Source organism: Abramis brama, assembly GCF_963993115.1.
Source record: "Abramis brama genome assembly, chromosome: 16".
Lineage (NCBI taxonomy): Eukaryota > Metazoa > Chordata > Actinopteri > Cypriniformes > Leuciscidae > Abramis > Abramis brama.
This window is the reverse complement of record NC_139978.1, coordinates 34,601,384-34,627,050: the sequence shown is the minus strand read 5'-3', so window position 1 is coordinate 34,627,050 and position 25,667 is coordinate 34,601,384. Positions and strand designations below refer to the sequence as shown.

General features: G+C 37.8%; 2 protein-coding genes across 5 annotated transcripts in view; both read left to right on the top strand.

Annotated features, from left to right (window-relative positions):
• Positions 1-18,132, top strand: part of pxnb (paxillin b) — a 34,327-nt gene extending 16,195 nt beyond the window's left edge. The window contains exons 2-14 of one of the 4 annotated variants that reach the window (XM_084086515.1): positions 6,202-6,410; positions 6,919-7,001; positions 7,847-7,986; positions 8,097-8,289; positions 8,385-8,520; positions 9,026-10,261; positions 10,701-10,967; positions 11,130-11,564; positions 11,988-12,134; positions 12,681-12,854; positions 14,074-14,155; positions 14,234-14,382; positions 15,561-18,132. In XM_084086515.1, the coding sequence (XP_083942641.1) occupies positions 6,202-6,410; positions 6,919-7,001; positions 7,847-7,986; positions 8,097-8,289; positions 8,385-8,520; positions 9,026-10,261; positions 10,701-10,967; positions 11,130-11,564; positions 11,988-12,134; positions 12,681-12,854; positions 14,074-14,155; positions 14,234-14,382; positions 15,561-15,827 (3,518 nt within the window). In that variant the 3' untranslated portion in view covers positions 15,828-18,132. Of the gene's footprint in view, positions 1-6,201; positions 6,411-6,918; positions 7,002-7,846; positions 7,987-8,096; positions 8,290-8,384; positions 8,533-9,025; positions 10,262-10,610; positions 10,968-11,129; positions 11,565-11,987; positions 12,135-12,680; positions 12,855-14,073; positions 14,156-14,233; positions 14,383-15,560 lie in introns of all 4 variants that reach the window. The other 3 variants (XM_084086514.1, XM_084086516.1, XM_084086517.1) reach the window with 3 other exon arrangements.
• A 382-nt stretch (positions 18,133-18,514) lies between these two features.
• The window catches only part of gcn1 (GCN1 activator of EIF2AK4), a 62,559-nt gene continuing 55,406 nt past the window's right edge, over positions 18,515-25,667 (top strand). Inside the window, exons 1-7 of the mRNA XM_084087899.1 lie at positions 18,515-18,545; positions 19,383-19,491; positions 20,752-20,815; positions 21,780-21,911; positions 22,002-22,110; positions 22,894-22,992; positions 23,504-23,638. Coding sequence (XP_083944025.1) covers positions 18,528-18,545; positions 19,383-19,491; positions 20,752-20,815; positions 21,780-21,911; positions 22,002-22,110; positions 22,894-22,992; positions 23,504-23,638 — 666 coding nt within the window. The 5' untranslated portion in view covers positions 18,515-18,527. The remainder of the gene's footprint in view (positions 18,546-19,382; positions 19,492-20,751; positions 20,816-21,779; positions 21,912-22,001; positions 22,111-22,893; positions 22,993-23,503; positions 23,639-25,667) is intronic.

Genomic DNA, 25,667 nt, shown 5'->3' with positions numbered 1-25,667 from the left:
TTTGTAGTACATTTTGACCCTGGTGTAACTTCTAGACCAGGATAGTAGCAGACGGTACTCCATTTCACTGTTAAAAATAGAGTGAATTCAAGAAAGAGATGTATAGAGACGGTTTCTGTTTAAAGTTAAAATACATTCAATAAATACATTCAACTTACATACATTCAGTTTTCCAGTGAATGTCCATGACTTTTGCATGACTAGTAGAGCTGCATGATTCTGGATAAAATAAGAATCACGATTTTTGTTTAAAATAGAGATCACAATTCTGCTAAGATTCTGAATGGACAACTAAACAAAAACGTGTAATTTACTAGAGGTTCTGACAAAACGTTACTTGCTGCAGTCTATTTAAAAAACATTAAATTAATTTGAATAAAGTATTTTTTTATTAATTTGAATTAATGACCCACTCATAAAAAACACACGTTTTATTACTGGATGAATCAGTGTTTTTGAACGACTCTTTTGAATGAATGATTCAATGTCAAATCATTTTTTTTAAACGTCACTTGTCGCCACTTACTGGTGTAACAATGTAATTGACACAATCTTTATTCGAAGCTTCAAGTTACTTTCGAAAGGTGATTTGCTCTATTTTGATCGCTACTGTAGACTTATCCGAAAATATAAATAAAATATAAGCTTTTATCCTCTGTGATTAATCTGAATTATTGTAAGACAGAAATAATGATACTGTGTGGTTGAAAAGACTGTTTGTGATTTCTATACATGACAACTACTCTATCTGAATCAATGGATATAGATCTTTTTTTTTGTTTACAAATAATTTTGATTCAATTAATCCATTTTAAACATCATTTAGATTCAGACTGGTTGAAATGGATCGTAAAAATCATTCAAGTTCAGGTGGATTTGCTAATGAATCATTCAGACTGAATGTTTCTTTTGAATGAATCAAATCAGAAATCACAAAACACTGACTTTACACAGGAGTCATCTCTAGCCACTAAAACATTTTAGAACTGAGCGACTAGAAAATGTTGACTGAAATTTGATGACTTGGCATGACCTTTTAACCTTTTATTACATTTTAAAATGTACACATTAACTATATGTAACATTAACATGCCTGCATATTTATGCATATACAAAAAACACTTAAACTATATATAATTGCCAAAAGCTTAGAAACAAATGAGAATTTCCATAATATCTCTTGATATTTCCATGACTGTCAACACTAACTGTCTGTAAACGAACACTATCAGGATCCCAGAGACTCTGTATGGAAGCTGAACTCCATCGGCACTCTTAAAGAGTGAAGTGTTTCATACACTCGTCTCTGAGTGTCATTACCATCTCGTAGTTGATCTTCAACCATCACGTTTTTATAGCGTCTGCTGTTTAATGTGTCTGCTCATGTAAGAGTTGGAGTAGCTCAGGTGTCTCCCTGTGCTTCATCCGCGTGTGCTGTGTGTGAGGAGATCTCTGCCTGTACGGTATGTGACGGCTGCATGTCTCCAGGCTATTATTGACCGCTTGGATGAATGCGTGAATAGGTGCATGAGAAAAGAGTGAGGTAAGAGCTTTATTTAGGCCCTTTTAGACTAGCTGCATGTCTGAGATTCTGCCTGTCTCTCCGTCTGTCTTTCCAAAGTTTCTGTTGGCGGACGTATGCATGTAAAGGACAGGCTGGATTTACAGTAGGCATGGACTGGATGACCAAAATCTTTTATAATGATAAAGGTATATAACATAATAGTTACTTTTTCCTGTAAATCCACCCCCAAAAATGTTTTAAATAATAATCATGCAGTGATGACAATTATAGGATTATGCAGTTATGTTTTAAATAATTAATAACATCAGTGCACAAACTGCTATTATTAGTACACTGTGAAAAATATTTTTTGAAGTTATAAATAACAAAGATTATTAGAATGTTTTACAAGAAAATACAATTTCAGTCTTTTTACTTCAAAAACATCATGTTTAATTAATTCAATGTGCTACTTGCCATTTCTTTGTAATTAATTAATTGTGAAAATTTCAAGTTGTTTCTACACCAATTTTAACTAATAAACTACTATTTAAGTATTATTTTAAAAAAAAACGGCACATTTTAAGTTTGACAGGATTGGTTGCATTCAAAGCCATTGTAGAAGTGAGCACAATGGTGTAATGGTTCAAAACTACATTATTAAAATCAACAAATCTGTCAGTCATCAATAATAACAGCATTTGCAGAGTGGACTGTAGTCTTCTGTAGACTGGGTTCATAGCTCAGCTCTTACTGCAGGACAGCTCAGTGTGACGGATGTGTTGACAGGGTCTCTGCACTTCATCACAAACAGCGTTTTACCCGCCAGCGGACACAACACAGAGACAAAGACCCAACCGGTTCAATACAACAATGGTGTGCTATAGTTAAGGGCTATTGGGTTACACTTTATTTTAAGGTGTCATTGTTACAGTGTAATTATATATTTAAGTACTGAGTAATATTAAACAACTACATGTACTTACTATAGGGTTAGGGTTTGGTTGAGGGATAGTTGCATGTAATTATGCATAATTTACTGTTTTTATTATGGTAAGTACATGTAACATATGTAACAAGGACACCGGCTTTAAAATAAAGTGTCACCAGCTATTGTTAGGTACGATAGGTAGTGGACTACCCAAAACTGAACCGAAGCGTAGAGTTTCTGTGAGAGTTCTCCTCGGAGAGGGTCTTCGGGTCTGGCGCTACAGCTGGCACAGCTGCGCTGAAGGACTGTATTTAGTAACATGACTGAGGATGGTTAGAAAGGTTGGAATGCACGACTGAGTTGCACAAGCAAACATCATATCTGTGTTTGGAGACGCTCTCGCTCTCTCTCTTTTTCTCTCTCTCTCTCTGATGGAGAGAAATATCAAGCTACTGTCTCTTATTTTTAACCCTGTTCATTGTTCGTTGAGACCTTCCTCTTTGATCATGTGTCTAGCTGCATTATTATGAAAAGATTATCGTTCTTTATAAACATACACTACCATTCAAATGTGTGGGGTTGGTAATTTTTTTGTTGAAAGAAATTAATACTTTTATTCAGCAAGGACACATTATATTTATCAAAATTGACTGTAAAGACATTTATAATGTTACAAAAGATTTATATTTAATTAATATTAAAATTAATAAAGGAATCCTGAAAAAAAGTATCACAGTTTCCACAAAATTATAATAATGAGAAATGTTTATTGAGCTGAAAATCATATTAGAATGATTTCTGAAGGATCATGTGACACTGAAGACTGGAGTAATGATGCTGAAAATGCAGCTTTGACCACAGGAATAAATTACATTTGAAAACATTAAAATAATAAACAGTTATTTAAATTTCCCAATATTACTCTTTCTGATCACATACAGTAAATGCCGCATTTAGGCCGCTGTACGTGAGCTGTATCGTTCAGTTTCGTTCCGACAAACGGGGCACTACTTTTTCTTTTGCTCAATATGTTCAACGTTAATAAAAGGTATCCAAGCAAAAAGTTCTCCACGCATTATCCTGCAGTTAATGAGAAAAGTGTAATTTATTGGCGCACTATATTGACTGCGTATTGAGACATATAAAACTGTTGAGCTAGATTTTCAACCAATCAGCATCGAAAATGTAAGTAGGTCAGAGCCGAAATCAAGCCAATATCACTACGCACATGTAAACATGGAGGAGGACGTAAGCAGCGCATCTTCATCTGATAGCGGCGATCAAGCTCGATTAACTCTGATGTCCCAACAACTACGGGTTTCACCCGGCCTGCTATCGGCGTTTTATAGACAAAAAACGCTTGACTTGTGTGTATGTGTGTGATGGGTAGGTTTAGGGGTCGGGTTAGTGTGTGTGTGTGTGTGTGTGTGTGTGTGTGTGAGAGAGAGAGATGGGTAGGTTTAGGGGTCGGGTTAGTGTGTGTGTGTGTGTGTGTGAGAGAGAGAGAGAGATGGGTAGGTTTAGGGGTCGGGTTAGTGTGTGTGTGTGTGTGTGTGTGTGTGTGTGTGTGTGTGTGAGAGAGAGATGGGTAGGTTTAGGGGTCGGGTTAGTGTGTGTGTGTGTGTGTGTGTGTGTGTGTGTGTGAGAGAGAGAGAGAGATGGGTAGGTTTAGGGGTCGGGTTAGTGTGTGTGTGTGTGTGTGTGTGTGTTTGTGTGTGTATGTGAGAGAGAGATGGGTAGGTTTAGGGGTCGGGTTAGTGTGTGTGTGTGTGAGAGAGAGAGAGATGGGTAGGTTTAGGGGTCGGGTTAGTGTGTGTGTGTGAGAGAGAGAGAGAGATGGGTAGGTAAATAAATAAATCAAAATTAAATCTTGTTTACAATAATCATTCCTGTGAATATGTACATGTAGTGCAGTTACTGCTCGTGTATGCAAATTAACAATTCACCATTAAATGTGTTATTTTTAAAAGTGTTTTTTTTTAAATATATATATATATATATACTTTTGAGTTTAACTTGGAGTGAGATTTGGGGAGATTAGGGGGGGTTGCAAAAAAAACTTGCATCACAATAAGTGTATTGTGATTGTCAAAACATTTTAGTAACTAAACTGAATTTTATTAGGTTTAATGACAACATGTTACAATGTTTATATGGTACAATTTCTGGTAAGCTACGTTTTTTTGTTTTGTTTTTACAAATTTCTTGAAACAAATTTCACGATTTCAATTCAATTCTTGTGATTTGATTTAATATTGACTCATTTGGATAAATATTAGGTACACAAGATAGGCGTTCATTTTTCTCAAGAAAAAAAAAATGCATAGGCGATACAGACAGCCCTATCAGCTGGCAGTATTATTTAAGGTTAAAAATAACTCAAATATAAATATAATGCGTTTTTTATTATAATAACAACTTTATTTAATGATACAAAATAAAAGTACAAATATAATAAATATGTAATATAGTGCACATATTTAGCAAAATACTCTCTATAGCTCTTTTTCTAGCCAACTAACGTGCCTATATTATGGTCATTAAATGACTTTCCTGAGGTAAATGTTATGTGACATAATTGTTCTCCAGCTGTTTTATTGACCCCTTTGTTTGTTTGATTGATTGATCGATATTATGTATGAAGAATATAGGCTACATTTCGGTAAGCTGTACTGTTTCTTTCACCATTGTTCATTCGTGTTTATTTAGCCTACTATTAGCTAGAGATGATCGGGTCACGTGCCGCTATAGGGATCTGTCGCGTCACAAATACAAACGCCAAAACGGTATTTATTGTTTGAATTTCGTAATAAAATTGACAGAATCTGAGAGCTGAGATTTTTTCATATCATAACTAACCTGCTCTGTCTAGTCTGTCGGTCTCCGTGTCCTCTTTGCTTCGCGATTTTTCTGTGCGTGAGAAAATGGATGTGAAAAGTGTCAATTGCGTGAGTCTCACGGTGAATGCGTGAGAGTTGGCAGCTCTGTTATTATATTTTGGCTTAATTCTATTTGTTATTCAGATTTTACCTCAAATATTACCTTTGAATTGGAACAACATAATGAGAAGTAATTGGGATGTTAATGCTACAGTAGAAGTTTTCTTGATAATCTTATCATGTTTACTGTCCCTAAATAGCAACTTCAGGTATATCACACATTTCAAACTGGTTTATTTTGTACTTCAAGTGGTAATTCGGCATATTTGGGTTTATATGATAAACAGGTTCAAAGTGCAAAATTCCCTATGTTTTCCCTTTTTTTCAAAATGGGCACCTTTAGCATCATTTTTCTCAAAAACTGCAAGGTTGTGTGTGGAGAACTTTTTCCTAAGGAATCTCTATATATTTCTGATGTTAAATATAAAAAAAGTAGGTAGTGCCCCATTTGGTGGAACGAAACCATATTTCTAGGCCTCTTTTAGGCTACCGACAGCGGCCTAATTGGTGAGCAGAAGAGACTTCTTTCTAAAACATTAAAAATCTTACTGATCCCAAACGTTTGAAAGGCAAACAGTGTTTTTATTTTTTTACTTTTTTACTCTATCCTTTCTTTGTCTTTTGAAACAAATAACTCAAAACGCAAAACTCCCTCCTGTCTTAAAGATAGAACAGCAAAACATACTTTGATATTATGACAGTCAGAGGGAGGTCACGCAAAACTAAACTGAACTAAACTTTTTTTTTTTTTTTAAGGATTTGATTCTTTCCCTGAAGTAACTCGAAGACAATGTACAATAAAGAATTTGTTTCATCTTTCTGCACAGACGCATTGCTTGCGGATCTCGAGTCTTCCACCGCCCATATCTCCAAGTGCCCAGTGTTTCTCCCCGAGGAGACGCCCTATTCCTACCCCTCCGGAGGGCACCTTTTCCAGGATGACTCCCCTCCTCCGCCTCTCCCCCCTCCCCCCTCAGCTGAGGCCCTGAACGGATCCCTCTCGCCCCGGCCGGACTCCCAGCACTCCTCACAACAGGTTCAGCACAAACTATCTTGGGGCTTTCCAAAATAAGCTAGTCACATATAATATTCACCTCATCTCAGTGTGTCTTGTTTTTGCTTATGGGTACAAATCTGTAGTTTATCTGTGGATCTCTATTGATTTTACTTAGTACCCATATTTTACATTGGGCATTAATTGGTTATCCAACATTTAGGATTCCCAAACTTTTTTTTCAACCCCTTTGACTTAAAATATTTATTAATGATTATCTGGCTAATGGTCACTTGACATGCAGATAAACAAATAAAATGCTACATATTTTTGTAGCAAGTATTTATTTTATTTTATTTTATTTTATTTAAATAATTGGCTTTTCATGAGCCCACTGCAGTACAACTTTTTTTTTTTTTAAATAAACTAAAAAATTAACCCATTTTGGATCGTGATACAGCAGTTGAGAATCAATGTATTGCAATGTATTACATTTTCAGTAAGATTTGCATAAAAATATGCATTTTGGTTTTCTTCTGTTGAAATCCAGTCTCTGGGCCCTGCTCATAAAAGCACGGTGTCTCGGGACAGCAGTCCACCAGCCTCTCGTACAGAAGAAGACCACGTTTACAGGTGAGTTTCTGCTGCAGGTGAGCTCATTCTGATAATAGTCAAGCAAAATGGTTATTAAATATCTGTCATTCTACAATGTGATCCACCATAATATCCTTTCTATTAGGGCTCCTCGTTTATGGCAAAAATCATAATCACTATTATTTAACATGATTGTTGGTGGGCGATAGGATCAAAGTCTTTTTTCACGATATGAGTGATTTTTAAATATCTGTACAATTTCACAATTATCGATATTTCAGCAAAAACTAATACTATGTTAACTAACGTAAGAAAAAGGTCCTTGAAATAATTACATAAGACAAGTAAACAGTCAGCAATAGAATAAGAACAAAGAAACTAATTACAAAACAAAACAGACAAATAAATACAACAGAACGAAAATACAAATTAAATAGTGTTTTAAGTTTTCAGGAAGACATACTAACAGTGGTATTCAGATAACTAATAGCCTACAGCAAAAAAAAAAAAAAATCAAATATGTAAAATAACACTGCATGGTCTTACTGTACATTAAATAACTAAAGCTTGGTTTAAAGCCACTTAAGTTATTCAGTCAATATCAGTGAGTGATTTTCCTTTGTCATTTGTTGTTCATTAATTATCATTAATGGCAGACTGCAGCATGTTTATTAGGCTGCTGTCACTTTAAGAGCTAATGCATGGATCCAGTATACTGTTACACATGTTTTCACAATCGTTTTACCTCAATTATCTTGTTTTCATAATCGTTGGAAGCCAGAATTGAAATCAAAAATCAATTACGATTAATCGCACAGCCCTACTTTCTATGTCCTGCTATAATGAAAAATTAAACCCTTATTGGCACATTTTTATTTGTCCAGTTTTCCTAACAAGCAGAAGCATTCAGACTCATCATCCACAGCCATGACTTCTGCCCTGGGCAGCAACCTGTCTGAACTGGACCGCCTTCTTCTGGAGCTTAATGCTGTACAGCAAAACGCCCCATCTTACTCCAGTACAGGTAAACATATAGACACACTTAAGGCCTGTTCACACCAATAGTGGTGCAAGTAATGCAAAAAAATAAGATATAAAACCATATAATTGTACTTTGAAATCTCCTCTCTGCAGAGGATGCAGCACCTCCATTGCCACCTTGCAGTGTTGCCCACTATATACAGGAAAATGGAGCCCACCCAGGGATCACACTGACACCAGCAGCACAGGACAAACCTCAGAGGAACGGAACGAAGGGGACAGAAGATGGTCGTCCCACTGTGGAGAGTCTTCTGAATGAGTTGGAAAGCTCTGTGCCTTCCCCTACGTAAGATCACCAGCACGGTCATCTCCAGATGGGGAAACGTGGATTTGCATTGTGGGTTTTAATGGAATGCAATTTAATGTAATTTGCATAAACAGGTCCAGCCCCTGTGCTCTGAGAAGTGATTTGACGGACGGACAGGTGGACACACCTTCCGAAGAGCAGGGCAGAATATCAGCCACCTCTGCTACACGAGAACTGGATGAGCTCATGGCCTGTTTGTCAGATTTTAAGGTGCAGAGCAATGTGAGTGTGTGTATATGTGTTTGTGTGTGTGATTTACTAGGACAGTGTAAGTGAGTTGAAGAGACGTTGTGTCTGGGAATGTGTGCTGAACTATGTTGTTTGGGTGATCTATTTTCAGGACTTACTGCTCGACAATCTGGGCTACGTTTCCCAAAAACATTGTAAGCAGATTGTTGAGACCATTGGTGCCAATGGTGTCTACAATCTTATTTGGCTTACGCTGCTGTAGGGCGACTCAGCCCTGGCCGGTCTTCATCTGACCTTCACAAAATTTACCAGTACATTTATTTGTAAACCTTTTCCTGCTCATCTATGACTTCTAGCTTCAGTTTCATCTCATTGCTTCAACATTGTGTCCAGAATCTGTTTTGTTTTTTCCTCAGCTGTTCTGTACATCTCATTGAAGCTTTTTCTTAATTATTTCTCATTCTCTGCCTCCCTTAATCTGTCAATCTCTTCTCTTTCCCCTCCTGTGCCCTTTTTATGTCTCTAGCCAAGTTCCTTAGGCTCCCTGAACTCTGAGCCAATGTTTGAGCAAACTACTACCATTGCTGAAATCCACCCTCCTCCTATGACTGCTGTGTCCAAATCCCTGTCCCATACCCTCCCAACGGAACCAAGCCGATATTCCCCAGGTCTCTCCCCTTCTTTAAACTTTGATCTGCACATTGTGGAGGAATCTGGTGAACCGGGGGCTGCGCCTCCACTATCTAGTGGTAAGCCTTCCTATCGACTGTCTCCACCTGCAGCATCCAGTCCTCGTTTTTCACCGGTATCTGACCTGGGCTTGGATTCTGCCATTGATGTTTCTGCTTCCCTGCTCTCCTCCCAAGTGGAGTCTCTAGTGGTTATGTCTCAGACTATAACCACGACTACTTCACCCGGAGTTCGGGATCTTTGTTCTGTCTGGGAGGGAAATCCTTCTGCCAAACTGACAAGCCGAAGTCCTATTCCGAAGTCCTATTCACCTCTCAACAAGTCTTCTAGTCCAACAAGTACCTCAACGTTCAGCAGAACCCCTGAAAGAGTTAGTCCATTGATGACACCAGCATCTATTGATCTGTATCTCTCCAGTTCTGAAGCAAAACCTTTGAGCCCAGTGCCATCTTTCCCCAGATCCCCACGTCCTAAAGTCTCTGAATCACCATCTCTGTCTCTTCCCAAAGCTGTTTCACCTCCTCTAATCCTTTCCTCTTCCCCATCTCTAGCGGTTCCCAAGTCTCCAAGCCCAAAACCATCATCAGGACAGCCTGAGCCAGCTGTTTCTCTCAAACCCCTTCCTCCCTCTAGACTTGAACCACCAACCTATGAGCCTTCTCTTGACGACGCCTTAGATAAACTTCTTGCCATGAGCTTCAGCAGGCCTGAGAACGAGATCACAGCATCAGCAGCTTCACGGCTCACTTTAGAAGCACAACCAGAAGTATACGAGGAGACGATAGTGGCGGCGGATCGCGGCGACATTCATCTATACACACACACAGAGAGTGAAATGGGGGACGGGCTCTTGGAGGATCAGTCGGACTGCAGGAGTGATATTGACTGGGCTGACATGGAGCTGAAGATGGCTTATGAAGGACCTGATGGCTCCATGACCCCCATGACTGAAGCAAGCTGGATGGATGAATCTCTCACTCCCTCGTCTTGCCCTGGAACTCCAGATGGCCAAATGGACCTTCCCATGCTTCATATGGCTGGCACAATGGACAGGATCTCAGCCTCAGGACACGTATGGATGAGACTGCAATGCTTGCTGATTGAGAATGCTGTGTGGTCTGGAGTTATTCCAAACAAGGCTTGTAGTGATTTGTTTGCCAGCATGTAAATTAAACATTTTAGATAGTTGGCTAAAAGTTGTAACTGTTCCTAACTCTGTACCCTAAATTATCCTTCTTCTTATTCTTTAATTTTCACTTTATTTATGGCAAATTGTAACTGTAAGAAAAGCAGATGCACTTGAGTGTTGCTGTGTGTGCACTTGAAAACCAGTGGTACTTCTGTGCACTTGATAACCACAATTTCGTGCTAGAAATGTCTAACGGATTCTGCAACTGGATCGCATCTGAATGCTTCCCTAGATCCCTGCTTGTTGTGATTGGTTTCTTTTGGAAATAAGCACCAATTCTCACAAGGCTTGTGGCATCTCAAGAAGTTTACTGCTGTCTCAGATCAAATCAGTGATTAGACGCACCAAGGAGATTCAAAATGTCCACCCTATGTACCGAGATGGCCTGATACGTAGGAAGATGGGTCCCCTCATTTTCCACAAGAGCAATTCCCAGGACCGGCTCATTGAGGAACTGCAAGGAAAGCTGGGAATAGCCCGTAAAGATCGTCCAAAAAAGCAGCAGCCGGACGACTGGCTCACAGAAGGTGTCATCGTCATGTCCAACCCCAAACGCTCACGGGAAGACCACAGCAAAGAGGTGGATAAGGTAGACGGGAAGAATTTGCGCATTCAGAAAATTCTATTTCCATTAAATTCCTTTTGCTTAATTGCTTTAAATTTTCTCTATAATCACCTGCTTCTTTCTTCCTCATTCCTACTTTCCATCTCTTCCTCTCTCTTCTTCCGTCTGATTGGTGTCTTCCTCTAGATAATCATACCTCCTGAGTCTCCTCTTCCTCAGAGGAAGGTGATCCTACCTCCCCAATCTCCCCCCATCCCTCGCCCCCCTCCCCCTGCTGAGGAACCAAAGCGCCCCACTCCGGTCAAATTAGCTCCTGCTCCTATGCCTCCTCCTCTACCACCCGCCCCCTCCCCACCACCTGCACCCTCCCCACCACCTGCACCCTCCCCCCCTCCAAGAGAGCCTACACCTCCTCCCCAGCCGACTCCACCTCCCGTTCCACCCAAGCCCCCGACCCCTGAACCTGTGGTACTTCCAGCTCCCTCCCCAAAACCCAATCCCACACCCGCACCCGCACCCCTGCCCACACCCACCCTGCCACCTGCCTCTGTGACCCCGCCCAAAGTGCTGGCGTCAGTGGGCTGCCAGACGGAGTACGACCCGCTCTTCCCTCCGTTGCAGGTGCAGACGTGTTGTCATTGACTAAGCTTCTGTCTTACTGTCCTCTCCTAGAAAAATCACAAAACTTGAATGGATTTGTGATTTGTAAATTGAATGTTGTATGCTTGAGGGCTTGGAGAGATGTGTATGTGTTTTGAAAATGTAAAAATGCAGAAAGTTTTGTGTGATGGGTAGGTTTAGGGGTCGGGTTAGTGTAAAGGGACATAATATACAGTTTGGACAGTATAAAAACCATTATGCCTATGGAGAGTCCCCACAAAGATAGCGAACCAGATTTGTTTGTGTGTGTGTGTGTGTGTGTGCATCCCTCTTTTGTCCTGGTCATAAATATTAGATGCACATCAGCAGGAGTTTGGACAACATTTTGTTTTGAAGACTTAATTTTTCTTTTGATTCTCTGTCTTTTGTCCTATCTATCTGTAGATCATGGCCCAGGGCAAGGGTCCACACGGACAGGTTAATAAACTAGACAACATGCTGGGCAGTCTTCAGTCTGACCTCCACAAGCTGGGAGTGCAGACGGTTGCTAAAGGAGTGTGTGGTGCCTGTTGCAAACCCATTGTGGGCCAGGTGAGAGTGCCAGAGAGATGCACAAACTTTTTTCTACCAATTCTGACTTTTTATCAGAATTGCGTGACATAAAGTCACAATTACGAGTTATAAAGTTAGAATTGCATGATATAAAGTCAGAATTGTGAGATATAAACTCGCAATTCTGACTTTATAACACGCAATTGGGAGATATAAAGTCAGAATTGCATGATATAAAGTCGCAATTGCGTGTTATGAAGTCAGAATTGTGAGATATATAATTTTTTCTCACAATTGCATGTTTATATCTCACAATTCTGACTTTAAAACACGCAATTGGGAGATAGAAAGTCAGAATTGCATGATATAAAGTCGCAATTGCGTGTTATAAAGTCAGAATTGTGAGATAAAAATTTGCCATTGTGAGATGAAAAAGTCGCAATTAACTTTTAAAAGGTTTTATTCTGTGGTGGAAACAAGCTTTCATAGATTTGAGCTTTCAGCTAAGATTATATGTTGTGTGTCTAGTTAGAAAGAGTAGGTCACATCTAAACAAAGGTTGTGTGTGTGTGTGTTTCTGTACAGGTAGTTACTGCCATGGGGCGCACATGGCATCCAGAGCATTTTGTGTGTACACACTGCCAGGAGGAGATTGGTTCCAGAAACTTCTTTGAGAGGGAAGGACAGCCATATTGCGAGAGAGATTACCACCATTTATTCTCTCCGCGCTGCTACTACTGTAACGGACCCATACTGGATGTGAGAACCAACTTTGTAACTTCATTGATTGATTAATTCGATTTTTCAGTGTGAACAGCAAAAAAAGCACATACAATCTAATGCTTAAGGCACTTCAGGTGAATAGGGTAAAATTTTTAACTAGCAGATATCACCATGAAACTTTCCCAGTTGATTACCTACATTAAGATGAGAAAAAAATGTATTACAAGTTTTCTTTAATTTAATGTTTAAATATGCAAATTAGGCATTATCTAATTAAACATGCGCTAATTTGCATGTATTTTAAAAAATGAAATCTGAGTATTGGATAAAGCCAGGTTCAAAATTATTTTTTCATTGTGTTCACATATTAGATGGGGAAAAAATTACAGAGGGATTTATGGATATCTACTTTTGTTATCCTGTAAATCAGAATATACTGTCAATAGCCTTAAAAAATTTATTTTCGCCATGTTTTTTGGAATAAAATGTTATATAAATCAGGCTAGGAATAATATATTTACAAATCCCTTTGTAAATGTCTTCATAATATAACTAGGTACAAGACTGGAGAGTTTGGTGTATATCGGTGCTACTGAAGTGGAGATTTCGGACTTGGAGTATGAGAGAAAAGTCATTTTGAGAAAACAGGCTTTAAAGATTTATATCAGCCAATGAGATTGCGCATTTAGAGTTAAATCCCCCCTTTTACTTTCATGATTGGTTGCTGATAAAAAGGAAATGACCATATTTGGATCCGACAGCATTATACAGGAGAGAGAGCTTTCTAACGGTGTATGTGATGACAGGGTGCCGGCAGCGATCGATGATTTACAACGCCAACTTTTGTTGAATTTATGAGAAATCTACAGACGTAAACAGACAAAGTGTAGTAAAATAAAGACCTAAATGTGTATTTCAGATTTTTTTTCACCACTAGTCTGAAAGAAGACATGATATTGTAGACAAATATCCCAAAATCTCAAAATTGACCAGCGGAAAAAAAAACACACAATGTTTTTGCCTGCCGTGTCTCGCCTTAAGTGAGGGTTATTGCCCAGTTAGAGTCATTACTACAATAAGTACATAGTATGTTCATGCCAAACAGGCCTGTAAAATAAAGTGCTACTGTATTATTATAGTAATTATATATTTTTTAATAGAAATTAGTTCCTGTGGTAATTGACAGCCTGCTGCAGATGTTATCACGAAACATTAACCCCCCCAAAAAACATGTGTTAATTTTCTCACCTCACAGAAAGTGGTAACGGCGCTGGACAGGACGTGGCATCCTGAACACTTTTTCTGTGCCCAGTGTGGGGCGTTCTTTGGTCCTGAAGGCGAGTTAACACATAGCCCAATTTTTTCTTTGTTTTTTATTATTGCACACTTCTTATAAATCCATCTTTGTTCTTCAGGGTTTCATGAGAAGGATGGGAAGGCGTACTGTCGTAAAGACTACTTTGACCTCTTCGCTCCTAAATGTGGCGGCTGTGCTCGCGCCATCCTGGAGAACTACATCTCTGCCCTGAGCTCGCTCTGGCATCCAGAGTGTTTTGTGTGCAGGGTGAGTGTAACATTATGAAGAATATTCATTTTTGGTTGTTTTTTTGCTTTGGTTTTGGAAATACCCTACCAGTTAAAAGTTTCGAGTGATTACAATTTTTATAGAGAAGTCTCTTCTGCTCACCAAGGCTGCATTTATTTTATTAAAAATACAGTAAAAACAGAAATATTGTGAAATATTAGGACAATTTAAAATAACAGTTTTCTATGTGAATATATTTTAAAGTGTAATTTATTCCTGTGATCAAAGCTCAAGAAACATTTCTGATTATTATCAATGTTGAACTGCAATGTTGCAACATTGATAATGTATTTATTTTTGTGAAAACCATGATACACTACCATTCAAAAGTTCAGGCCAGTTTTTTTTAAATAAATGTATCAAAGTGGCAGTAAAGACATTTATAATGTTACAAAAGATTTATTTCCGTTTCAAATAAATGATGTTCTTTTGAACTTTCTATTCATCAAAGAATCCTGAAATAAATGTATCATGTACAGCACAACTGTTTTCAACATTAATAATCAGAAATGTTTCTAGAGCATCAAATCATCATATTAGAATGATTTCTGAAGGATCATGTGACGCTGAAGACTGGAGTAATGATGCTGAAAATTCACAGGAAATTACAGTTATTTAAAAAATAGTTATTTAATAATATTTCACAATATTACTGTGTTTTTGATCAAATAAATGCAGCCTTTTTTTTTGCATTTTCAAAATTACAGAATTCAATATCAAGTTTTTGACACATTTATTTTACACATTTTGTAAGTATAACTTGAAACACAACAATAATTTAAATAAAAAGGATAAAAAAAGAAGAAAAAAAACTTAAAAATAAAGGGCTTCACAAACATATGTTAAATTCATTTAGCAGAGATATAGATCTTTGGGCTTTTCGATTTTTTTAAAAACTTTACAGACTCTAAATACATTTTGAAGCAAACTTGTTTTTTGAGTTACTCCATTTAGTTTGATGAATGTACAATTTTCCTAATAACAAAACCAAATCGATAACATATATTTTTCTTTTGGAAAAGTTATATTCATCAAATAAATGCAGCCTTGGTGAGCAGAAGAGTCTTCTTTCAGAAAACAGTAATAAATCGTAATTATTCCGCGCATTTGTAAGTCAGTACTTTAATGAGTAATGGTGTGTTTCGTGTGTGTTTCAGGAGTGCTTCACACCCTTCATCAACGGCAGTTTCTTCGAGCACGACGGTCAGCCCTACTGTGAGGTCCATTATCACTCGCGCCGCGGGTCGCTGTGTTCCGGCTGTCAGAAGCCCATCACGGGCCGCTGCATCACCGCCATGGGCAAGAAGTTTCACCCCGAGCATTTTGTCTGTGCCTTCTGCCTGAAGCAGCTCAACAAGGGCACCTTTAAAGAGCAGAACGACAAGCCTTACTGCCAGGGCTGCTTCATCAAGCTGTTCAGCTAGAGTGTGTGTGTGTGTGTGTGTGTGTATGATTTAGTGTAAAGTTTGCCTGTTGTGTGTGTGTGTGTATTTGTCGTTCAGGTTTATGTGTCTGACTCTCGACATCCCTACATGACGTTGCTGGTCAGGTTGAAAAGATGGTGAAGTGATGCATGCTCTCTAAAGCCAGGTTGTTTTTAAGAGGGTATTAGAGGAAAGTTCAGGATGTTTGAATTAGCGTGTGGTTTTTTTTGAGAAAGTGTGTGAAAAATGTATTCTGCTCACTGGTTGAGCTGCAGGGAAACTGTTTGATGAAGAGAACGGTTCTGGAGGGATGATGGGAAATTAAAGTTTGAGACACAATCAACTGAGATAAACAAACAACAACTGGAAATCAACCGAATAACCGACTTGAGCCAATAGTTGCTGGGTGAATTTCATGAACAAATATCCAGGTCATGTATCAGCCCCAAACCAAAAGGAAAAATAAGAAATTACATTTTGCGGTAAAAACATTTTAGGACTATTAAGAACTTTTTTTGTATTGTGCCATTATTTTCAGAAAAATTAGAAAATTTTCCATCCAAATTCTCATTATTGTGATGCAATAATGTCTAATATAATAAAAAAATCTATCCAATAACAACATTTTTATTATTATTTTAAATTTGAATAAACTAAACTTAGTAAAACAAATAATGCCATTGTGAATACATTCTTCGTTTTTAATAGTCCTAAAATAGGATTCATTTTCTTTTAAGCGAAATTTAATCTATTGTTATTTATTGCTAATTCTTTGTATTTTGGAGTGAAATATGACCCGGACGTGTTCTTGACAGATTTGTAGGCTTTACCCGGTTATAAAAACGTCTATTTGCTGCATTTGCGTCATTTTAACATTGAATTCCACCTCGACGAATTGCTACTTTTAGTGCCTTGTTTTGTATTACAAATTTGACTGATTTTAAAAGACTTTTAAACTATATACTAAACATGTAGTTTTGCATACAAGAAGATATAACATGACATTTCTAATCTGTGTTGAAGTTGTATTTTATTAAAGGAATATATGGGGTTAAATACAACTTAATCTTTATGGACGGCATAAGATTACCACAGAAAATCATTTCTGCTCGTCCTTCGGTTTGTTAAATCAAAGGAAAAATGTATCAGTCAGTTTTGAAAGTAGTTAACTATGATATATGATCCATTTTATACATATATATATAATTAACCCATAGTATTCCTTTGAATGCATCAGTCACATGAAATCTTGGGAAATGTTTTGTAGTAATAAATGACTGTATAGGTTTTTATTCACAAAACAATTACTACACAACCACTAATGATTCTAATCATCCTAGAAATCAAAGATGTGATATTGTCCATCTAAATAGCTGTGCCAATATTGTGCAATTTTCAACCCTTGAGTACAGTATATGATTTGATTGGAAATGAATATCCGATATTGTCTTGTCATTCTCAGAGACAATTCTAGGCAATATTGTAACTGCTGTATCATGATATTGTGATATTATAGTATATTAATCCTTTTTTCTTTCTCTCTCTTTCATTTTTGCATGGAAGTCTTAAGTGTCTTTCAATAATTTTAAAGGGCAAGTTTTGAAAACTTGCTTTGGAGTTTCAGATGGGTGAACTGATGAACACTTTCTTGTATTTTAAGAAACGTTGTCACTGGAATAGAAGTGATTTTTGCGATCAAGAGTATTAAATCTATATATGCGGGCCCTGATATCTATTAATGGTGCGGCTTTCTGGATGCCTGATTGCAAATATGATTTATTGGATGCATTGGCTGAATATACCAGCAAGTGTTAATTATATGAAAGCTTTTATATGACCCGATGTGCCAGAGATCTGTACGTGTGATTCAGTCTCAGAACACTACTTTGAAAGTAGATGCTTTATTAAATTCACTTTTCTTTGATAACTCACTTGTAATAATCCGTCCTGTCTTTTGCTGTTCGTTTTGCTCCTAATCGCTTTGTGCCAAAAGAACGTGCGGTGGAAGTCTAGGGATCATATGATGTCCTTATCTGTTTTAATCACACATTTACACTGGTCGAATGTTGTGCCTTTTGTTTATTTTGAGATTTTCTATCGTATAAATCGATCTGACGCTTTTCTATTTCTGTTCATGATTGTTTTAGTATCCCTTTACAAATTTTATCATATACCCAATGTGAAAACAGCTATGCATATTTTTTTTCTCTCCTGTAACACTGTCACATTTTGTTCTGTGAGTATCGGTTACTGTTTCAATTCATGCAATTATATGCAAATAAATCTGGTGTTTTAATGCACTGAATATTTTTCTCTGGATGTTGATTTTTTATTATTATTAAAATAATATACTAACAATGTTGCCTTGACATTTGTACGCAAGACACTACAGTAAATCCTCACGTCTTTTTGACCATGGGTGTAGTTTTTTTGTTTGCTAGTTTTATATTTATTTATTTTACTTGGTCTCTTTCATTTTAATGTTTATTGATAAAAAAAACTATATAAAATAAATAGACAGCTTTTAATCAAATTAAGAGAAAAAGTTTTAGACCCCATTTAGAATCTTTGACCAGTGGCGCCCTCTAGAGGCGCTATGTGGAAATTACAAACTCAAGCCCTGAGAAGCACGTGGCTCATGAGGACGGTAATGACTCCGGAAGTGACGTCTTAAATCCTTTCCAGATCGAGGCCGGCAAGATGGCGGCGGACACGCAGGTTGGTGTGATTCGAACCGCTGCTGCATGATCATTAAAACACAAACTTTTCTTCTGCATCTCACCACTTTCTTATGAGTTTTCACCTAAAGATGACATGTGATCTGCGAGCGCGTGATGTTCAGACACACCAGAAAGCGCTGTGCACGCGCGCTAGTGCATGAATGTTCATTAATAACGACAAACTGAGCATTAACGATGGCTGAATTGCATAATAAGCACATTTAGTATTATCCTACTGTAATGTGAGAGAGATTGAGACTCTTGTAAGTGTGTAACTCACTTAAATGTGTATCTGCTGATCTCAAACACGCATTCACCTCAGTTTGCATTAAGAAAGTGCTAGAAGTACCATGTTTTGTGGACATGGTATCATGGTAAAAACATGTTTTTTGAACATATAACACTGTATTATCATGATGATCTTCAAAATGCAGTGTAACTATACCGTGGTACATAAAAAAAGCTGGCCAAACAATCACCTGTACCACGATATTCATACATTTTGCCCATACAAATTATAATAAATGAATATCCTTCTGTCAGTATATGATGCTTTCTAAATCGTTGTCATTTTTATTGTGTTGTTTTATACAGCGATGACTAATATGATGTCATCTCGAGCTTTAACATAGTAACAATAAACGTAGTGATAAGTATTGCAGTGGAAACAATGTTTACCATGAAAAGTTTTTGTAAGTTGTGTTTAAGATGGTAGAAACAGACCCAGATTTAAAATATAACTCCAATACATGATATATGATTATGATGTAATATGATATACGTGTTTTTATTTAGATCAGCTGCGCTCTGATGGCTGTTATTTGTGTGTTTGTAGGGGCAGGTTTCAGACACACTGAAGAGATTCGCTGTGAAAGTCACTTCATCCAGCATTAAAGAGCGCAAGGAAATTCTTGGAGAATTGAAGGAATGTGTAAAAGGAAAGGGTGAGTTGATCTGTTGCTGTATCAGACTTAAGGAATAATATGATTTTTAAGTTGCGGTCAAGCTCAAAAAGTCACATAAAAACACTGATGAAGCTTCAGTTGTCCGTACCACTCGTACAATGTCATACAAAAGTTTGGGGTCAGCAATATTTTGGTTTGTTGTCTGAATGTTTTTGAAAGAGGTCTGCTCATCAAATACAGTAAAAACTGCAATACTGTGAAATAATTTTTACAATATATGTGAATATATTGTAAAATGTAATTTATTCCATTGATCAAAGCTGAATTTTCAGCATCATTACACATTAAAGAACGCTAAAAAGACGTCACACAGCACGCTATCATACAGAAGACATTAAAGTAAGCGATAACGCGTTTATTTATAGAGTGATTTGCCAGCGAAATTAAGCGCAGGCAATATAAAACATGTAATACTTATGAGTTCGGACACTGTCCACAACTGTTTTGATAATGTCGGGTATGGAAAATATATGTAACCTTTATTTAAACAGGAAATGTCCCATTGAGAGACAGTCTCTTTTACAAGGGAGTCCTGTATAGCACAATTTTCAACCGTGAGCTGAAAAACAATACATTGCATAAATTAAAATACAGTACAGATTTACACAAAGTGTACAAAATATTTACATAGAAAAAGAAAAATTCAATGAGTTTAAAATATATAAACAAACGAAATAAGGACTAAAAGTCGAGATCTACCTACCATTAATTAAAACAAGTGCACATGTCCGTCAGCTTGTCAGATATTCTTTTTTTAAAAGCAGCTAAGGAAATTAGCGCACCAATCTTAAGCCTAGACTGGAGTTCGTTCCAGGACGAAGGGCCATAGAAAGACAGACTCCTCTTTCCTGCTGCTGTCCTCAAAATCTTTTAAGTGACTCCCATGAGTACAGAATTGTGATGAATGTGGATCTAGAGTGACGTAAAAGTCGCATGAATTCCTACAAAACTTGCAAAACATCCGTCCTGTGTCGGATTTCGGACCACATATGGAAGTGGCACAGATCGGATTTGAAAAGATCAGATTTCATGTGGTTTGTGCTGTTCACACTGTCATGAGAAAAAGCCACATTTGAGCAAAACATTCAGATTTGGGCCACATTTACCTGCATTTACACATGCACATATTCAGATGTTTCGGTCATAAAAGTTTGGAATGATGTGAGAGTAAGAAAATGACTGATTTTTGTCTGAACTGTTTGAAGTCTGTAATTGTTTGTGGTTAAATTCTCTTTTCAGACCTTCCTGAGCCGGCCATCAAAGGACTGTGCAAACTCTTCTATCTCACCCTGCACAGATACAGGTGTGTGTGTGTGTGTGTGTGCAATCTCTTCACATCTGTCCATTAAAGCAGGGGAAGCTACAGACCATCAAATACGATCTTCCTCGCAACGGACCCTCATCAGAAATTAAGGCAGCTATAGATACGTTCATGTATAAAGGCCCAATTTATTTAAATTTCAATTGTATACTATACTAATTTAAAGTATTATTTGGAAAATATTTGTAAGTTTGCTTTCTACTTTTTTTTAAATGTATTTATTTATTTAAATTCAAACTTTATAGTTCACTCATTGATTTTAATCAAATTTGTCATATTTATTTTAAACACATTATTATTGTTTACTTATACAATTTATAATAATCTAATTTGTAGTATTTTTTAAATAAATTGTTTTTATTATAAAAATATAATTTTTAACAATTTATTTTTATTTTTAATTTAACTATTTATTTAATTTATCATTTGAACCTTTTTAATTTATTTAAAAAAAACATTTAAAACAATATTTTTCTCTAAACTCTTCCACGGACCTCCTTGGACCCCCCTTCATTAATGAGACCATATTATGCCCTTTTACAAAGTCTTGATATTGTTTTTGGACTGTACTAGAATAGATTTTCATGCATGAATGTTCAAAAAACACATTATTTTCCCCATATTCTCCATTGTTGCAGCTCCTCTCTTCCAGTCTGTCAGTAACGCTCTGTTTAGTTCCTGTCACTATGAAGCCCCTCCTTCTGAAAAGCACACTGTGCTCTGATTGGTCGCCTGGAGCAGTGTGTTGTGATTGGTCGAGTGTGTTTGGGAAATGTCCTTCCCTTTACCATAACAGCCAGTTTCAACACACTGCTAACTAACTCAACCAGGCCCCGCCCCTTTATTCTGCGTATGAATTATTTAAATGAGGAATATTGTGACATGTCCTCTTTAAAACATACGAGATTGTTCTTCTGATGACGGTGGATTTGATTTGTCTTCTCAGGGATGCCGCATCTCGGCGAGCTTTGCTCTCGGTCATCGAAGTGCTCATCCAATCACAGCCTGATGCCATTGCGAGCAACCTCCCCCCCGGTCTGCTCAGCTGCGGGGTGGTCAGCAGGGGCGTGATGCCTGGGTGAGTGACTGCACAAATCATATCATTATCAGATGCAGATTTACCCGAGCTACGATCTATATATACGATATAATGTCAAAAATCCCCCAGGAAGAGCACCGCGTCCGGAGCCTGCTGCGCCCTGCCATGGACCTGTTTGATCGTGCGGACTGTGTTTCCCACCGCAGACAAGAGAGAAGGTGCCAACTGGAAGAAACTGGTCAGTTGCATTTATGTCTTTATTAAAGGGGTGGTATAATGCCCTTTCACAAGATGTAAAATAAGTCTCTGATGTCCCCAGAGTGTGTATGTGAAGTTTTAGCTCAAAATACCCCACAGATATTTTTATATAGCATGTTAAAGTTGTCACTTTTTGAGGGTTAGCAAAAACGCACCGTTTTTATGTCTGTCCCTTTAAATACAAATGAGCTGCTGCTCCCGGCACAGGGGGCGGAGCTTCAAGAGCTTGTGTCCTGAAAATTTCAAAAACCTTTAGCCTTTTATGTTCAAACCGGAGTCAGACAAAGATTGAGAGACTCAAGAAGTGACAACATGTAGACAACATTTCTGAATGGTTAGTTGATGAATTTATGTAGCTTATGTGTGTCATTGATTAACACATTCTGTCATTAAAATATTTAAATCGTGTTCCGGGGGGCGGGGTTTATGTAAATTTTATGGTTGGTGATGTCAGTAACCCAGGAGGAATGTGGTGTAGTCTCTACCAGCCGTTTGTTGTAGTCCTTAAAAAGCGATTTCTTTAAAAGCAAATATCTCCCTTTGCTTTGAACTTTGAGTGTTGTAACTTTGCAGATGTCGTTTATGCTCAAACAGCAACATTACACACTAACTAAAGTTAGAAAAGTGAAATCATAATCAACCACCCCTTTAATCATAGCTTAGTTTAGCCATAGTTCTAAACCTGAATGGCTTTCTTTTTATTTAATGTTTTTGAGATCTCTACATGCAATCCATCCAATCATATTCTCTCTTTTCCTATCAGGTTGAGGTTCAGAGTTTGCTGCTGGCTGAGGCAGTGGGCGGAGCCTCTGGGAACGCGCTCAAGTCAATCAGCAAACGCTTTAACAAGCTGTGGAAGGAGGTAATGCTAAATTAATTCAGTCTGATGTCTCATACAGTGTTGTTTAAAAATGTAGGCTCTGTAAGATTTATTTGATAAAAGTACTGGAATCTTGTGAAATATTATTGCAGTTTAAAATAACTGTTTCATATTTGAATACTTGTAAATGTAATTTATTCTTGTGATCAAAGCTGAATTTACTCCAGTCTTCAGTGTCACATGATCCTTCAGAAATCATATCTAATATGCTGATTTGATGCTCAAGAAACATTTCTGATTATTTTCAATGTTTAAAACAGTTGTGCTTCTTCATATTTTTAAGGAGCTGTGATGCATTTTTTTTCGGGATGCTTTGATGAGTAGAAAGTTAAAAAAGAACAGCGTTTATCTGAAATGAAATCTTTTGTAAATTTATAACATTATACTGTCTTTTTTGGTCAGTTTAATGCATCCTTTCTTCTTCAACATATATAATTAAAAAAAAGTACAGCCTTAAGTTTTATATTTTTAAACTTTGTCTTTGTTTGTGCAGACCCCGGGTCTGGTGGATCAGTACATGTGCACTCTGCTGAGTCTGGACCAGAGCTGTGTGTCTGTGCCTCTGCTGGGACTGTGTGTGGACTTCTGCACTGCGCAGAAAGACATCGCCACCATCAACAAACACAAGGTGATAAACTCAGCCTCTCCCACGCTTCACATGCCACGAGCTTCTGTTTCAGTGTTGTTTCAGTATTTATATGTTTCAGTAGCCTAGAAATCTAGACGCACCCTAGCGGCAGCAAAATGTATTTCGCAGCCAGGGCAGTCTAGCAACTCTCAATAGACCTTCTAGCTGCAAAAACCTAAATTGGGTCAGGCCAATCACGTCGTGTATAGAGTAGGCGGGGGCGGGCTTAACATATGACGACAGAGTTGCGACGGCTGCCACTTGAAAACAAAGAATGGCAGCTGCTGATGGAGAACAACGGTCTTTCGAATCGGCTTTGGCCGCGACTCTGGAGGAAGTTTTTCTTTGAGAAAAGAGCATAGAACGGCACTTAAGTCATTCTTAAAAAAAGGAAGATGTGTTCGTCGTTTTGCCGGCCAGATATGGCAAAAGTTGAATCTATCAACTAAGCTCCGCTGTTGGGAAAACGCTCTGGTTGGTTGAAGCGCTGTCCTATTGCGTGCAGAGGGAATTTGAAAGACAGCCGTTTATCCCGCCCCTCGGATTAAACCGCGTCTATGGTGAGTTGCCAGACCTAACATCTTGATGTAGGTCTGGCTTGCCAGGCTAATGTTTCAGTATTTATTCATATTTTGATTTAGCTTTTATTGTGATAGTTTTTTTTAAAATTTGTTTAATTTAGTTTAATTTTTAGTTATTTTGATGTGCTTTTGTCATTTTTATTTTTATTTTTTAGATTTGGCTTTAATTTATTTTAGTTTTAGTAATTTTAGAACTTACACTTCAATCATGACAACTTACAAAATAGTTTTAGAATGTTATTGAATATGGGAATGTTAATATATTTGGTCTTGGCGGACTCGATCTGCTGCTGTTGATTCCTGCTGCAGAGCAAGTGTGGTCTTGCCACTACTAATAGATACACAGACACGCTGCTGTGAGCATGTAAGATATGCTGCTGCATTTAGACACATCTAACATTTAGTCGACTAGTGAGCCCCTTTCACACAGAGATTCCGGAAAATACACGGATAATGTGTAGTGGGATTTGTCCCAGGATCGCTTGATTTTGGTTCATTCACACTACTATGAGTGCGTTCACACACATCCCGTAAAGACACGTGACGTCAGGATGTGTTTTAGAAAGGCCAGTCTAATCTACCGCTCTTTCCATTGTAGTCGTGCACTTGGTGGATTATTTTACCCAGCGTCTTAAAGGACAAATCCAGTGAAAAATGAACCTGGGGTTAATTAACACATGGTTACCGAGTCGATCGTTCCCTGCGATGCGTTTTCATGAAAATCGAATGTAAAGAGTTTTATCTTTAAAAACAGATTAGCTCATAACACTAGTATATGGGGCACAGAGTAAGTAAAAGTAAATCGCTAGTTAATACCACTAACAAGGCTCAAAATAGCCTCACACTAACACGGTAGCATAATGAGGGTCCCTACATGCAAACCGAAGCATTGAGAACTTTGTAAGTGTACAGACAGTTTAATAAGAAGATACTTTATAAAGACAGTACATTACGCGTTTACATGCAGGAGCCATCTTGGAAAACAGTCTCGACTAATCGAGCCACGAACGCCGTGCTAAGTGAGCTTGTTGATAGGAATTACGTTTGTGAAATCTAACGTAGCACGGCGTTCGTGGCTCGATTAGTCGAGACTAATCTGTTTTTAAAGATAAAACTCTTTACATTCGATTTTCATGAAAACGCATCGCAGGGAACGATCGACTCGGTAACCATGTGTTAATTAACCCCAGGTTCATTTTTCACTGGATTTGTCCTTTAAGTTTACTAATGATCTGCGCTTTCGATCTCGAGAAACCACGCTCGAGCATTTTTTTCCGGATTCGGTCTTACACTAACGCATCGTGTACCGTTCCACAAAGCTGGCGAACGATCTCAGCTTCAGCGCGGATAGTAAGGAGCTCCTGGTCTTCTGCTTCATTCCAGTTTGCAGAATTGTTTTCGTTCTTTCTTTGCTGATGACGAACACAAACTTTCTTCTAAGAGCAACA